The following is an 18025-nucleotide window of genomic DNA, read 5'->3' as shown; positions in this document are numbered from 1 at the left end:
AACAACCGGCTCGACAGGGAAAGATTTCACCACACGACTTTGTGTTAATACGATAGAAAACATAGTTTAACAATGCAAGGTTTACCTTCTCCAATGTATTTGTGTTTCCATCTCATCACATATTTTGTTCTTGTTACCGGCTGTTGGTGTGCATATTAAGTGTAAAAACAGATATTTCATCTTATATGTCTCTTATTTTCAGTGTGTTTAGTTTAGTTTTATCATCTGCAAAGTAACAATATCTCAACCAATCCCATTTAAAGCATTCAAGTCTCTAATGCAAATGTTGAGGGATGAGCTGCAAGTCAGAGTTTAATACTTTTGGTTGGTGGTTTGTGCAACTAACAACAGTTTGAGGGATGCTTACCTGTTCAAATCACAAATGATGGCAGATTTCATCATCCCGAGTTGTGGCTCTGCAGCTTGTGCTCATCTGCTGTGCAGGGGCCTTGTGCTATCTCCTACTTTCCCTGTTTTATTTTTTTTGTTCTTTTTCCTTCTTAACGTTCACCACAACGTGAGCCTCAACACGACCTCGGCAAACTTTATCTGCAACTTTTTTCGTTCATCTTGTTTGTTATGTTCTTCTGCCCTGTAAGATAATTCCTCTCGGATCAATGACCCCAAAAGCCTGAAGAAGTTCTGTTAGTTGTTCCTAAGAGTATAAACATCAAAGAGCTTGACCTCACAGACAGTCCACCAAACTTAGTGTGTACACCTTGTGCCTTTGTTTCTTTCATATCTGGTCATTTCTTTGTTTTGTTTAATATTTAATATTAATAATTCATAAATGAGATTTTCATTGTACATTTTGAATTGTATGCTTTCTTTGTTTGCAGTGCATAGAAGCAAAGAAGTATTGCTGGTATTTCGAAGGAGGATATCCGATCTATTTCATGTAAGTGCAATAACTTTCTTATTTGCAAACCGTCTCACCTTAATTCATCATCTGAAGACAGCTATTTTGTTTACCACTTTTGCTATTTCATTACCTCTAACATTCGTTCAAGCATGTCTGCGCCCACCATGCGTTAACTTTACTGATCTCATTATGTGCTGTGCAGTTTGCCTTCATGACTGGCCTCATTGGCTGGACCCAAGAAAATATGATTTTGCCTTCAAGTTAAGGCTTCCATCTGTCCAATGTTATTCATTAACACCGTACTTGCTTGTACAAGGGAAGATAACACCTATGAAATGAGGTAATACCAGTCCAGGATTCCCCTAGCCACTGGAGGCAGAACAAGAAGTTCAGATATGATAGTTTTAGCTTACAGTAGGTTAGATCTGCGTTGATAGTACAGTATATTGTACTGTCATATATTCTAATAGAACTAATAGAAAATAATAGAAAATGAAAGTCCATTAAAGTGACATCTGCCAACATTTTCAAATCTTCACCCAACTGGGACTGGAAAACAGCTGACACACGCTCTGTTAGAGAGATAGGATTGGGCCGAGATGTGTTCAGTCACACTTGAAGTTTAGTTCGAGAAAGGTGCACGGATGTTAGACACGGACATTGTTCTGTATATCTCACACATTGCCTCTTTAAGATGCTTGTTTATCCTTGTTGACCTCTTTTTGGGCTCTTAAACCTTTGACATGATGCAATCCACAAAGAGCCTGTAAAGAGGCCTTCCATTATAATGCTGCCTGTTTTTCTGTTCATAACAAGCGAAAGGATTTGTACCAAACTGAACATCACATTGCCTTGCTTTTATCTCTGAATGAGTCCTCATGTTATACGTGTGCTCGTATTAATTTGGTGGAACAGATTGCAATGCATCATGGTCCGAAGGCGATTTAGGAGTTGGACGCAGTGTAAATCTGGTGAATGGTAATGGAATGCTCGCACTGTCTCCATGTGAAATAGCACACTCATCACGCAAACCTAAGCCAAGACTGACAGAGAGACATACACTGGAAGCCCTTTTTTGTTGAATGATTGATTTGGTTGTTAAAACTTAACCCATGCAAATTGTCTGAGGATGTTTGTCTTTATGATAGCTTTGACCTTTCTGTTTCCGCACTGCTGGAGAATTCAGCTCGGATTATGAATGTCGTGTTCGCTATAAACTTCCTTTGTGACCCAACCGTACATTTTGTGTTAACATATCAACATTTCAACACAGTAGTCTTATAAAATAACCTCATTCAAATGTCTCCGTAACGTATCTGAGCAGAAAAATGGTCTGAATTGGTCACAGAGTTTAAAAAAGATATTGGGATTAACCGAGCTCTATTGTGCCATGAAAAAAAAGAGTAGATTTAGGCCTTTAATCCATTTCAAAGCAATTTGAAGTCAAACGTCCTGCTCGAAGCAATGAAAATCTACCTTGATCAGGTAATTTCATTAAATCGGAGTGGATTTACAAATAATCAACTTCATATGACTTTCATCAACTAGTCTGTATTTCATCTTTTTTATATCTACTGTACAGTAAATACAAACATTGGTCTCTGTTTGCACTTCTTTGGTTCTTAGTGTTAAGGATCTTACAGAATGTATTAACATAAGACCACATTTACACACATATGATCATGAAAAATACAAATGATATTATAAGCAACATTTATTGATTATGTTATGTTTATGATGGAGTGAACACAAAGGCTGATAGAGATCGATAAAAGGAACATTAAGATATATAGTAATTTGTGTATCTAGATTCTGTGCTTGTTAAAGTGTTAATAAGGAAATTACATTCAGTGTATTTAAAAACTCTTGATACAATGTTGTCTGGACAGCGGAGAACTCATTGCTATAGAAACAGTCAGCAGTGAGTTTCACAACGTAACTAACACAGTGTCTACACCGGACCAGACCGGCGCGACGCAGCATGATAACATGCTTGTTCTTAATGCACCGCACCACATCCATTGTGGACTAAATGTACAATTATAATGGGTTCTAATGCATTTCTAATGTCTTTTGTCGTGTCGCATTGCGCTGGTCGCGTCCGGTGTGGACACGGTGTGAGTGTGTCTTCAATACTGAGGTCTAACTTGCATTGGGGAACTTTAAGCAGTCAAGTTGAGGTTCGACAAATTTTTGATGCAGGAGACCTAATATCTGCCACAAAAAGACTGTATATACCAATATATAAACTGACTGTATATACTATATAAACTCTTTTATGACTAATCTACAGTCTTCACTATAACAGAAACAGTAGTGTTCAATTAAGTTTTCTTTATATCTTCAGGTGCGTGTATATATATATATATATATATATATATACAGTATTTATAAGGCAGTTAGGGCATATCTCTTTGTGATGATTACATTTTCTATTTACACCTTTCTTTCTTTAAAGTCCCTGTGAACCGGAAGTTGCGATTGTTTCGATTGTATTGTATTTTGACGCATTACCTAATGAGAAAAATAGTAGGCGGTGCTTTTGTCTTTCTCTACGATTTGATTGGATGTATAAAAACAGCTGTTGCATTTTGCATTGAACTGCCAGTAGACTCACCAAGCCGTCAGACAAACCTCATTTAAGATGGATTGTCATTGCGGGACGGAAGTGCCTATTCAGATTTTAACTAAAGATTATGAGGGCACACAAATTTTAAAAAGAGATAACCCACATTGATAAACTATTTACAATGAATGCTGCAATAATTCATGACAAAATAGGCATTATGATTTTTAATTTCAATGGGACTTTAAAATATAACACTTCTTAGCCTTCTTAGATCTGGTCTTGGACAGTAAAAGCATGCCGCACACCCGAGCATAAATCACTGCCACGCAGTGTCATTTATTCCTGTATTTAAATAGGATACTCTCATGTGGCCGTGGTAGTGAGAAATGAGGGATTACTGACTCTGCTCCAGACTCACAACCTTGACGTTTGAGTCGCAGCGCTATTTTGTGGCTTTATTTATCATCCAGTCAAGGGCGTCCGGGACTTAGCTCATAACTTTTTTATTAACTTGAATGAAATAGTGAGCACAAAAAAATCTGAATCACTTTCAACAGGGCGGGCAAAGGTGAAATTATATAAGAACCTCAACCTAAGATATCTGTGCATAATACAGTTTTAGCTTAGAAACACCTGCTTAGGTGCTTTTGGAAAAATATGTGTTTAGAGTCCTATCAAAAGCAACAAAACTAAAAATATGTCATCTTATTTATTTGAATAGAAACGTTGTTGTTCATGTATTTTGTATTTTGTGCAGTCTTCACTTATCTCTTTAGGCTGTTCTGTGGACTATTGCATTATTAAATGCATGGGGCTTATATGGCGCGTGTCACTTTTTAAATATAGATCATAACTTTGCTTTGGATGCCTTAAGATATTGATATTGCCTTCCTCTATATTTTATGAAAGCTTTAAACGGACAGAAAATCATATCAACATGGAAAAGATGTTGATTCTGACGGCAATGAGATAAAAAAAGACATTTTAGTTTTACACTTTATGGCAGGTGGAGCGCTCTCTTCACTTCAGTGGACACATCGACCTTTGTCATCTCTTAACTTTGAGGCAGGAGGGCCGTCCTTGGAGCCAAGCTTAGCTCATCTTCCGTATCAGTTATTTGAAGCTGAACAAAAGGAAATGAAGCACCAATCTACGCACTTGTTTCGGTTCGTTGACCCTCCATGCTTTGAATGGGATTCTATGAGACAAATGCTCAGGTTCATTCGTGAAGTTAATTCCTTTTGGATGTTTCTTTCATTCTCACTTGACTCTAGAGTAAAAATGTGTCGCAGCTGTTTAACTGAGGTCGTTTCATACTTTGCTCTGTTCTCTGGTAAATTATGTTCTAGTCTAATTTCGTAGAGCTCTTATCTGAACATGGGATACTCGTGTTCACTAGATTTTTCGAGGACCTGGTTCATTGAGCTTTAGTTTGCAGGCACTTTTAAAGGAGACGCATTTGATATTCATTTTTTTCATGCACAGCTTTCATGAGTAGTAATCTTTCTTTATTTTCTGACGGCGAATAAATAGATACACACAAAAAACAAATGGTGCTATATAGCACTAAAAGTGGTTCTTTGGCTCGTAATCATAGGGGAACCATTTTTAGTGCTATATAGCACCTATTTTAAATGGTGCTATATGGCACCTTTATCAAATGGTGCTATGTAGAACCATTAAAGGTGCCATATAGCACTTTATGCTTAATGGTGCTCAACAGAACCAACAATGGTTCTCTGGATCATAATCATAGGAGAACTTCTATATGGCACCTACTTATAAAGAAGCGTTATAGCATTTATCAAAAGGTGCTAGGTAGAACCATAACAGGTGTCGTATATTGTTTTAATTTATCTAATAGGGCTCATTTTAATGCCAGATACTACCATAGACAAGTTGAAATGCTTTAATAAATGACACTTATTAAAAAACATTTTTTAATCGTATCAAAACACCATAGATTTAAAAACCTTTAAATTTATGCATTTAAGCAGCAAATAAAATCTATGCTTAAATAAAGGGAATAAACAGAGGCAATACAAAATTAGATTAGATTCAACTTTATTGTCATTACACATATACAAGTACAGTGTAACAAAATGTAGTTTAGGTCTATCCAGAAGTGCAGTTAGCAGGTGCAGGATATACAGTTAGAATAAATACAGGATACAATTTATTTCTTACCACTGAGCTACAGGAAACTTGCCTCTGGAACCACTTCTGTCCAGCAAACGGTTTGCGAGTTATCGCTGATGATGTAAATGTTCCATTTCAGTGTTTTCAATGTAAAAAATGTGCAATAAGTTCTTCAAACTGTAATCAAATGTTCATGGCTTACCTCAACCTCAAACAGCAACCCTGGGTCCTCCTTGAACAGTGCAGGTAAATACAATAACCTCATTAGGTTGACATAACATGGTGGATGCTTTCACCAAATACTTGTTTAGTTTTTTAAACATTCATTACTGTGCAGACAGAAACATGCAGGGAGACTATCTAAGCAGTGCAGATTGAATTACCTTTTTTAGTCTGCCATTTACACAGTCCTCAATTTTGCGCCTGAATCTCTCTTTCAGGGGACTCTTCAAGGACTCGAGGTGCCATTACAGACAGCTGCGCAAGAAGTTGTTGGTCCACATCAACAGATGTGTGGTCTCTCAAAATCCAAAGTAGCTTCCGATTAAGTAAAAAAGACACGTATTAAAATATAGCCATAACTCAATTAAAGGAGCCAATTAATATACTACTGTACTTACTATTTTGGCCAGTCTGAAACACGTGAACTCAGAGAGAGCCTCCTCTGTGCTGTGGTTGGACACAAAATTTCTTTGGTAGCATTTAATCAGTGCCAACTTTTCTTTTCTGAGCTCTATATTTGGTCGAAGCTTCTCAGTTTCCACCTTCATTGCTCACAGATGTTCCTTGATGCTTCGTTCATCTTCTCCGGCATCTACCTATTAAGGGAAGTTAAATTGTCATAAATGAGGGTTGTCAATAAAATGTAACAAATAAGTGTCAATACTAAAGTGATCAATGACATTATAACCTGTTCCAGTCAACTATGCCATGTTATGTTTAAATAAGGCACAATACTAAACTCACCGGCCACTTTATTATGTACACCTGTCCAACTGCTCGTAAACGCACATTTCTAATCAGCCAATCACATGGCAGCAACTTAATGCATTTAGGCATGTAGACATGGTTAAGACGATCTGCTGCAGTTCAAACCGAGCGTCAGAATCAGGCAGAAAGGTGATTTAAGTGACTTTGAACGTGGCATGGTTGTTGGTGCCAGACGGGCTGGTCTGAGTATTTCAGAAACTGCTTATCTACTGGGATTTTCACACACAACCATCTCTAGGGTTTACAGAGAAGGGTCCCAAAAAGAGAAAATATCCAGTGAGCGTCAGTTCTGTGGGAGAAAATGCCTTGTTGATTCCAGAGGTCAGAGGAGAATGGCCAGACTGGTTCGAGCTGATAGAAATGCAACAGTAACTGAAATAACCACTCGTTACAACAAAGGTATGCAGAAGAGCATCTCTGAATGCACAACACGTCGAACCTTGAGGCGGATGGGCTACAGCAGCAGAAGACCACACCGGGTGCCACTCCTGACAGCTAAGAACAGGAAACTGAGGCTACAATTCGCACAGGCTCACCAATATTGGACAGTAGAAGATTGGAAAAACGTTGCCTGGTCTGATGAGTCTCGATTTCTGCTGTGACATTTGGATGGTAGGGTCAGAATTTGGCGTCAACATCATGAAAGCATGGATCCATCCTGCCTTGTATCAACGGTTCAGGCTGGTGGTGGTGTAATGATGTGGGGGATATTTTCTTGGCACACTTTGGGATTTTATGAGTCCGAAAAACATGGATACGTAAAGAACTTACTCTTTTGTACCTTTTTAGGCAGCCACTGTGTCCACATACAACAAAGAAATGTGGCTCACTTTCATGGAAATACTGCAGGTGTCTGAGGTATTTGTTGTAAGTGAATGTTCTTACATGGCAGTTAGGGCACTGGTACATCAATTGCAGAATACTTGAACCTTACCCAAAAAAGTTTCACAGAATTCCCCCAATTCGACATCTTTTAGCCACTGGCAAACTTGAACAGAAGTCCATCTCATAAGGTCTGTCATAATCTAAAGAGAAAGATAAAATAAAGGTGAATGTTAGCCTATAACATTATCTGCTATTATGCCTACATGAAAACCTGAATTACTCATATCTGCTAGAACTGTAGTTTAACACAATTTAAACTGAACAGTTACTGTAAATCAGTTAAATGAACACAAGGCCATTAAATGTCTTAAATCCAATTCATTAACACTTGCAATGAATCGCTTACTGTAAATACAGATACAAAAAATATACACGTAATTATGAAACCAAGGATATTTCGTTACACTTTACTGTTTGTAAACTTATCTCTGTTACGTTAAATGAACCCTGTTTTTTTAGTCTCGAGGTTAACGTTAACGTTATGTGTCTCGAGCTTTGTCGGTTGGTTCGTTTTTTTGTTTAAAACTAGCAATTGCAGCTGGTTCGACTTTGTTGGTGTTTTTTGAGCGTGAATGGGATGGTATTCGCATAAAGAAAACTAAATCTGCAATTTAGCTTTACCTTACGCGGTTGGTGGCTCTGTCACAAAACGCTATAAGTTAAAGTTACGTTTGCAAATACAAATGAAAAATGTCGCCTGTAGAATACATTTACTAAAGATCCTATTTCTGTGGCACTGTTACTCACCTCGATATATATTTGATTCTTTTCCGTCTGAATCCGCGTCCAACGATGAAGTTTTCTCCTCAGGAAGCTTTGAACTCGCGCTTGAATGGTGCGTCCACCTGATTGGCGAATGGTTGCTAGGTTACGTGACGTGCTCTGGTCAAATGCAGTTCTGAGCAGGTCCAGCTCAGGTTATAAACGATTTAAGTGCTTGTTCATGGTGGGATTTTATAATCTATGTAAATAAGATTAAAACTGGTACGGTCTAAACCTTTTATAAAGGAAATGTAACTATATACGTAAGATATAATTTAAAACAATGGTGTGATAAAAAACACTTCCAACTCATTTTTGTGGGCAGGACACATAACCATTGTTGTATTATGTCTAATATCAAGACTATAGTTATTGAGAATATTGAGAATGCTTTTGATAATCTATCTGAATATTGCCTATTTATAATTTATTATATTTTGCTTTTCACCCAGTATGTGACACACTAAAGACATTGGAAATTAGTAGTCTACTTGAATGCAGTTTCCAACAGAAAGGTCATTATATAAGCTTAAATCACAAAACATTAATATATAATATTTCACTAAATAACACAAAGCAAAGTTAATATATGAGAAAAAGGCAATAGCCCAAAAATTGAGTTTGTGATATAATTTCGGTGACTTCGCACACCCATGTGAAGTGTCTTATCCATTTACATTCATTCAAAGACTACAGCCGTTCACCATGTTTTAGCTTTCTCTCATCCTCCTTTCTCCTTCCACATAATTTAAGCTACAACTAACAGCTCTCACATCCCAGAATTATCTTGTTGTTTATGTTGTTTTCAATCCTTTCCCCAACTAAAGAGACTAAAGAGAGAGTTGAGATCCTAAATAACTATATACTGAGGGGTTAACGGTTTACTTGTACGGCAGTGGTGCTATATAGCACCTTAACAACCCCAAAGAACCAATGAAGAACCGCTGAAGAACCATACAGGTGCTTAACTGGTTCTTTATACAGTAGCGGTGCTATATAGCACCTCAATCATCCCGAAGAACCGGTGAAGAACCGGCGAAGAACCTTTTTTTTTCTGTGTGTAGATTTACTACATATAGATTCACATTAAAGGGATAGTTCACATAAAAATAACAAACGGTCATTATTTATTCATCCTCGTAACTGCATATGACTCTTTCTTCTGTGGAACACAAAAGAAGATATTTTGAGAAATGTCTCACTGGTTTAGCGTCCACACAATGGAAGTCAATGGGGGCCAATGCTGTTTGCTTACCAATGTTCTTCCAAATATCGTATTTTCTGTTCGGCAGAAGAAAGAAAGTCAAAAAGGGTTCGGAATGACATGAGGGTGAGGAAATGATGACAGCATGTTTACTTTTGGGTGAACTATCATTCTAAGGATAAATATGGAAGCATTTTTGCATTTCGTCATTTAGAAGACACTTTTATCCAATGAGGAACAATGGAAGCGATCACGACAGCAAAAGAACTAAATGTGCAAGTGCACAACTGAGCAAAGTTTGCTAAAACACAGTCAGGACATAGCTAGTATTTGGGATAGAAATGAATGGAAGTGCTACTGTTATAGTGTCAGATATTAATGAAAGAGGTGAGTCGTCACGAAAGAGGTGAATGTAAATATGTTTTCCTGTGAAAAAGAAAATCCCTTACCATCCACCACAGGGTTAAGATATTTAGTTGGTCAATTAACATACGATTAACCTTGTTGAGTCCCAGAAGCCTGTACCAGCAGATTGTTTCCTGAGGAGATTCAGATCCTTTGGCGTAAATGGGTTACATCGATATAGGCGTTCTGTGGGTCAGTCGGGATGCTGTGGTGTGGGTGCAGAAGTCAAATGAATAGGATGATCAATGAATTATCAGTGCATGTATACTAAGATGCCTGTGGAAAAGATCAGCCTATATTTTTTTACTGACAAATGCTTTTAGTACAATATAAGGGCATAGTGTATCATAATTCAGGCCTTTTGGGGGCTTTGATGCATTACAACTCACTGAACAAAGGCTTGCTGTACATATTAAAAACTCAATGCGAACTGTCGTGCTCTTTAAAAGAAAGGGTAGCGAGAACGTTTTAAAGTTGTGTGGAAATTATGAGCGTCATTTAGAGATGTGCTGTCGAAAGCTCATGATCAACGGTTTATTATCCACTTTTACCCCGCATGTAACATTAAGCTTGCAAATTAAAAACAAGTTAAAAATGTAGTTGTTATCAAAACACATTACACGAATAATAGGCAATTTGAGAGTTTCTGTATTAGTATGAAAATGATGGAGTAGGGATGTCACAATATATCGGTATCGATAACACAGACCATGGTGTAGTGACAATACGTTATTCTAAAATCGACATAAAATGTTGTCGTCAGAGCCTATAGCTACATACTCCTTTCTGCTTCACATTCACATTTTGATATAATCATTACACAAATGAAAGATTCATTGACTGAAAAACATTTCAGCTGTATGCTGTATTCCTATCTCATCCGGCATTGTTTGTGTTATCAAACTGTGTGGTTTGTTGAGAACAACTTTATTTTTTGGAGATTTTTGCCTAAAACATCCAAACAAATAACAAACTAACGTTAGCAACTGCCGTAATAGCAAAACCACTTTTTATCAATTGCATTACAACTCCCAACACTGCAAAAATGATTTGTTGTTTTAAGTTACCCAGCTGCTTTAAAAAAAGATTATTAAGCACTATTACAGTTTTCTTCAAATCTAGTTTAACCGTTGTTATTTCCAATTTTGCACGTGAGATGTTAATATTGCTGTCACGGCATAAGACGTGATGCTCATAGGATGCCGTATCAAAGACTGACGTTGAAATTAGAGTTCATTGTGCTTCGTGTCTCCATGACTCATTTTGTTTGGCTCAGTTCAAAGATGGAGACAGATTCAATGCAGCACCAGAACAGTCGATGCTGTTGGCAGAGGGTACGCAGCGGACTGTGAGATTAACTGCAACGGCTTCCTCAAACACTGTGAACACATGAGCACAGACTCTAGCTGTGTCAGACAGATGGTAGTGCTCCTGTTACAATAGTAAGAAACTATACGAATGTGATTTTCACATACTGAGAGTTTTAATTTTTATTCATGGAGACGTTACGTGGGTTAGGGTACACATAGGTTTCAGGACCCACGAGGTAAAAAGTCTCTTTTGGTTATGATCTCTGATGAAATAGTTATGCTATAATGATTCAAAAGGAATTTAACGTGTTTAAATATTACTACCATTATGTGGATCTTGTGAATGTGTGAGTCTAGGAGTTGGATCGGCGGCTTTATTCTTCTACAGGTTAGCCCCCGCATTTCATGGCACTGACATCTTGACACTTGCTCTGTCTGGACATCCCCCTCAGATATGAGAAATCTCAGAAGAAAACTCGCCAGCACCCTGCTGTTAAAATCACCTACTGTCAGAATACTTGTACTTCAAGCTAAGCTGAAACCAAAAGAACCTCTTGTGAACCTCATCAGTATGTTTCAAAACAAAACAATTTACTCATTTAATTTATATGCTTTACTATTATAAATTGTGGGAAAACATTAGATTAATGTTGAGATTTGTATTACAGTTATGTGAGTGCAACCAAGTCCATTCCATTAGATTCTGAGAGCAGTGTTTTGAATGACACAAATATGATATACTGATATGTTATGCCTTTACTTGGCTGTTTATTTTTCTTTTATTCATCACACTCAGCCTGCATGGTAGAAATCCGTGCACACTACATTTCATCACACAATAAATTACAAAAGCAAATTCTCTTACCTGAGATCATTTATATAAAAAAATTATATTTAAAAGTACACGGTGTAGGATCTATCAACAGAAATGAAATATAATATATGTAAATGTGTTCAGAGGTGTATAAAGACCTTACATAATGAAGTGTTGTGTCTTTATTACCTTAGAATGAGCTAATTCTATCTCCGTATACCGCATGTCCCCTTGCATGGAATTCACCGCATGATTCTTAGCAGTTTCTACAGAAGCCCTAAACAAACAAAGTGCTCTACAGAGTGTTTTTTATAAATACGTTATCTCCTTTAGTCCTGTTTTCGCCCATGCAGTGCTTCGAAAGGGAACAGGGAGTGAGCCATTGGTTGCAATTTGCAATCTCACCCCTAGATGTTGCTAGATTTCTTTGGAAAATTTAAGGTTGCAATAAAATGAAATGAAATGAGATACATTTTCATGTATGCTGAAATGTCAAAATTTATTGGCACATCTATATTCTCTTATTCAGCTTAATTCTGCTCGAGCGGACTCTACTTAAGTTATCTTTCCTGCTGTGTGGATAACAAAACGGGACTCTTCACAGACTGTTTTGTCTTCTGCATCGATTTGAGTTGAATTGAAAACTGAACTGGAACTAGGATAAAACATGGCCTTGTTGATGTTTAATAGCTACAGTTTTCAATAAATGAGCATAGAAAGGTTAAGAATGTGCAGGACTTTGAAGAGTAGCCTATTGCATCCTCAGACTCCATATGTGGGCATGAATATGAATTCCTTTTGAATAAAGCAAGAACTGATGAAATGCTATTGCACTCCATTTGAGCTGAATAATATAACTTTGGCCGTGATTTTCATATGTTATGAATAAGGAGGATTGAGTTAAAAGACGAATGCTTAACAAGTACGCTAGGCTGTGTTTTGTATACAGGCAGCTGATTTTGGTGTTTATAGAGATTCGTATTCATGTGTCATTTTCATTTATACATACTTGTCCTGTTTTGGATTATGTTTCTGTAACTGTGTAGCCAGCGCCACCGCTCCCACCACGCGAATCACGCGCTGTGCGTAGGGCACCAAGTGCTGAGGGGGAACCAAAAATAGCCTAATGAAAAAAAAAATGTATCTAATATTATTTCATTAGAGTATAGAAATATTATTAGGCAGGCACATTTTAGCCATGTATATGTAAAGAAAAAATGGCCGAACAATCCCATAACACCCCATCCACACCACCACCCGCCCATGTACGGTCCGCGCGGCAGTTCCGGTTGATCACCCGTGCGCCTGACGCGGTTTGACAGACGGTTATGCTTAGAGCACCAAAATGACTAGCAGCGGCCCTTTGTGTAGCGATGCTGTTTGCTTCTCGATTGAGATAATCATTTAGAGCATCCTCTGGTCCCCTCATAAATGCTCCATTTAGTATGCCAATACATCAAAGTAAATCGAACGGTGCTCATTAATTTCCTACGACCGCTCTACGACCGCTTGGCTCATTTCAAAATATGGCACAGCTTGAGGAAAAAGTGCTTTCAGAATGGTTAAGTTGTCATTCATATCTACGTGGAGCTATCCGAATAAGGTCTCCGCAAAAGAGAGAGCTTTCAAGGGCTGAATGGCTGTCTGCTTTCCAGAAACTTAAATCTGTTGGGTGTTCAGTCGTTTGATGTTATGTTTTCCACATGCCAGTTTATTTCTGCTTTTATGTGCCTCTTTGCTTATGGAGTTAAAGTCATTAGCAAGCTGCTGTTGAGGTGAAGCTCTCTGACAAAACGGCCTTTGATTCAGTCTCCTGTCATTTTGTCATTCTGAAGTGCTCACTCTGGAGGGAAATGACTTCCACCGCTAATCCCCGTTTTATCCTCCAGCATGCTCTGTATTTGTCACAAAAGACGGAATACTCGATAAAGAAGCGTTCATTAAATATGAAATCAGTAGGATTCTGAGGCTGTGGAGGCAACAGATGAGCATTTTGTCTTTCGCTATGGTGGTTTGGAGTGCTGGAAATGTATTCCCTGTTTAGGCAAAAGGTGCAAGTCATACGTTTAGAAATGGAAAAGGATACATATTTCAGCACTTAGCAAAACTGTATGCACGCTCTGGTACATACTAACGTGAAACAGAAGCGGCCTTTGTTGCCTAGACGACACTGTGATCCTTTACTGCCACGAACATCAAAAACACCTCTTCCTTGCATTTAAGTATTTATTCGTTTATTATTTTGTATGTAATGTATACTGTATACTGTATACTGTTATGAATGCAGTGGAGCGTCGCTAAACGCCGCCCTCTCAGGGTGAGTTGTGGGTAATATCAGCCGTTGAAGGGATACTTCACCCAAAAATGAACATTATGTCATCATTTACTATCCTTCGAGTTGATGCAAATCTGTATACATTTCTTTGTTTTGATAAACACGATGGAATATATTTGGAAGAATGCGTATAACCAGACAGATGTTGCCCCCCATTGACAGCCATGGTGGGAAAAATTACTTTATCTTTTTTTGTTCTGTTGATCACCAAATAAATTTAAAGAATGTAGGACAGCAAACAGTTCTGGGGCACTTTTGACTACTATTGTATTTTTTTCCTATATGGTAGTCAATGGGGGGCAAACTCTAGTTATAAGCATTCTTATATGTTCATCAGATCAAATGAATTACACCCTTTACTGCAAGGTCACTTCAGGTTTATTCAGTACGACACAGTATATGGTGAAGGGCATAAAAATGTACTAAGCCTACACACCCATACTACAGATATTGCAGAGTACATCAACTGTTGATAAACAAAGGACTGATTCTTGAATATTTAACTTGACTATAAAGACTATAAACTCTGTTTGCAAGTTTGACCTCATGGCCACTATCTGACTGCCTTTAGAAGTTTCAGACCACTGATAGGTCATCTTTCTGACAGTAAGATCTGACAGAGTTCAGGAACTTGGACTACAAGGGTGACATCTCAGCCACCCTTGAATCCCAAATTGTTTGTGCAAGTCAGTTAGCAATAATACTCGCAGCTCTAATGCTACTTTTCAACTGGTAGTTCCTCTGAGTAAGACTGCCAACTTTAAAAGGATAGATGAACATTCTTATAAAATGTACTCACCGTTATATAATTTCAAACCCGTATGACTTTCTTTTATTCTGTAGAACACAATATCAAATATTTTGAAGATTGTGGATAACCAAACAACACTGGTTCCCATTGACTACCGATTTGAATGGTGCACTTTTGTACAAAATGAATAATAAATGAGGCTGTAATGTTAATGGCTACAACTGAACATACAGAATATAACACCAATTGAGTGAACAACTACTGTCAAGATATACTGTACACTCTAAAAAATGTTGGATTATTTTAACCCGTCGTTGGGTAAAAAATGGACAAGCCCAACCGTTGGGTAAAATTTAACAGCTGGGTAGTTTTAATCCATTGTTAGGTTAAATATAAACAATCTTTGGGATATCTTAACCGAATTATTTCTAAGAGTAACACTAGTAGTTGGTGTTGCCCGAGGGCCAATAGTCTTCACTAGGTAAATATCCATGAGGTCGGCACTGTTGTCCTGGAAACTGAAAATCGGATGGCTTTTCCTTTAATGACGTAGAAACATTGTGTTCCTTTACTCGGTCAGCGACACAGCATGCAACTTAATTCAGTTTCAAGACCTCAAAGGCTTAGTCCATCATTCCTATTCTTTCCACAAGATATACAAGTGTTGGGTTTGTTACTTGTCCCGATCAGATGCACTAGACAATATGTGGATGGCTTACTTGAAAGAAATACTGAATAATTCATCCTTAAACAAGGCATTATCTGCATTTGATGGCATGGCAACTGTAAAAACACCGAGATCATTGGAAAGATAATCTTTCAGATAACAATTATAAGGTTAATTTCAGAAACCTTTTAGATTCATTTTCCTTTCATGTTCCCTTACATAATGAAGTAGCATTTGGTGTATCGACATTCCAATTGACTCCCACTGCCTCATTTGTCATTCTTCATTTTTTCTGTATGCAAAATCACATCATATCTTACTGAAGGTCTATTGCACACTTTGTTCAAATTGGAAACAAACTGATATCATCTTTCAATTTTATCATTTTGACTTCTCGTTTGTTTCTTTTTCTGCACAGATGTCGCTCGTATGAGGACTGCTGTGGGACACGCTGCTGTGTTCGAGCTCTTTCCATCCAGAGGCTCTGGTATTTCTGGTAAGAACTGCGTCTTCTCGTTTCCTTCCTACTTCCTTTATTTATAACACACTAGTGGGTTATTCCCAGGAATAAGTGGCATGACACTTTGGTTTGAAAAGGTTTCTACTACTACCATCAAAACACAATTTTAAAAGTGATAATTCACCGTAGAATGAAAATTCTGTCATCATTTACTCAGCCTCTTGTCAAACCTGAATGACTTTCTTTCTTCTGCAGAACACAAAAGATGATATTTTGATGAATGTTGGTAAATGATCAGTGTCTTCTATTAAATGGACACAAAACCAATGCCAATAAAGTTAATGGGGGCCAGTTACCAACATTTTTCAAAATATTTTCTTTTGTTGTTCGGTGGAAGAAAGTCAAACATGTTTGAAATGGTATTGTAAGAGGGTAAGTAAATGATGTCAGAGCTTGTATTTTTGGGTGAACTATCACTTTATAGTAGGCCTATCAGGGCTGAAACCGGGGCGGTTCTAAGATGAGTGGATATCCGGGGCTTAGTCCAGAGACATCTAGATATGTGTAAGAATACAGGGGCGAAGCAAGTCCTTATGCAAAAACTCTTAATGGGCCACCTCCATCTGTTCACGACAGCGTTGCGCATTACTGGACATCGGGGTGGCAAACTCCCTAATACCAGAAACCATTGGCGCCAATAGTCCTGTGGTTAGTGTGCTGAAATATAGTGTCCGATCTGAGTTCGATTTCCGTCTAAAGCATATTTTGCCCCCGTCTCTAACCAAAGCTCTCCTGTCTACTCCCCACTGTCCTATCAAATAAAGACAAAAAGCCCCTAAAATATAACTTAAACCAAAAAAAGATGTAAAAAGCGTTTTAAACGTCTCGTATTTCAAATCGTTCGTCCTTGGGCTCAAGAAATCTGCAACCGCAAACATCGACTCATAATGCGCTCCCGTTGTGTGTGTGTGTAAACTTATCAATGACGACCTGAATTATGCTCGTCCACGGGAAATATCAGTGACACGTGAGTTACACGAACACTGGCGTGCAGTTGACTAACACACAGCCTGCACTGGTGGCGAGTTCGCATTCTATTCGTCTTTCCACATTCAATAACTAGAAGAAATTCCAAATTTGGTTCATAATTGTCAAGATTTGAGAACATTGCCTCAATCAGATTTTCGCTGGTTCCTATAGGTTGTTACTGATGATGGGCGTGCTCTTCTGCTGCGGTGCGGGGTTTTTCATTCGTAGACGAATGTATCCATCTCCGCTCAGTGAGGACCCCGCATTTAACGTGTCTTTCACCAGACATCCTGTTAGCACGCCAGGTGAGTATTTTACTCCCATTTAATTCACAAGTGTAATTACGTCCTATTGAATGCATGAAACGAAATGCTTTAGTCGGTGGGAGTTTTGTATAGTTTGTTCCCAAACAAAGTAAGTTCTTAGGGCTTAGCAACTACAGTTTGTAACTACAAGACCTTAGCACCTTTTGCTTCCACAAAAGATGCCAATCACTTTTAATGAACTTGACAATGTTGAAATACACTTGCTGAATCTTTCCACTGTTGAGGTCCACGTGGTTATTATTAGTCTGCTCTTGCTATGAGCCCGGGTTGGCACCTCACCACAGACTTGATATATTTCCCCATTTTTGTGTGCCAAACAAGCAGAACATTGCAAATGAACCATTCATGTGTGTGAACAGATACGTTGCCAACATATGGCTAACAACATCCGTCTGTTCCAAAGAGAGTGAAGTAAACAATATTTCTGGTCAACAAGTTTTGTAAATTGGTACAGCGTTGGTAGCTGCTAGCTAGTTTTTATGAATTGAGTGAGCCGCTTCGACTGCTAAAATAAAGA

At 38.0% G+C, this 18025-nt stretch overlaps 1 protein-coding gene across 1 annotated transcript in view; it reads left to right on the top strand.

The window, feature by feature from the left end:
- Positions 1-18025, top strand: part of vopp1b (VOPP1 WW domain binding protein b) — a 30676-nt gene that overhangs the window by 8366 nt on the left and 4285 nt on the right. The window contains exons 2-4 of the mRNA XM_079447309.1: positions 840-898; positions 16112-16189; positions 17354-17487. Of these exons, the coding sequence (XP_079303435.1) occupies positions 840-898; positions 16112-16189; positions 17354-17487 (271 nt within the window). The remainder of the gene's footprint in view (positions 1-839; positions 899-16111; positions 16190-17353; positions 17488-18025) is intronic.

The sequence above is a fragment of the Barbatula barbatula genome (genome assembly GCF_947034865.1).
Source record: "Barbatula barbatula genome assembly, chromosome: 23".
Lineage (NCBI taxonomy): Eukaryota > Metazoa > Chordata > Actinopteri > Cypriniformes > Nemacheilidae > Barbatula > Barbatula barbatula.
The sequence above is the reverse complement of the archived record's forward strand: the minus strand, read 5'-3'. Positions and strand labels throughout refer to the sequence as shown.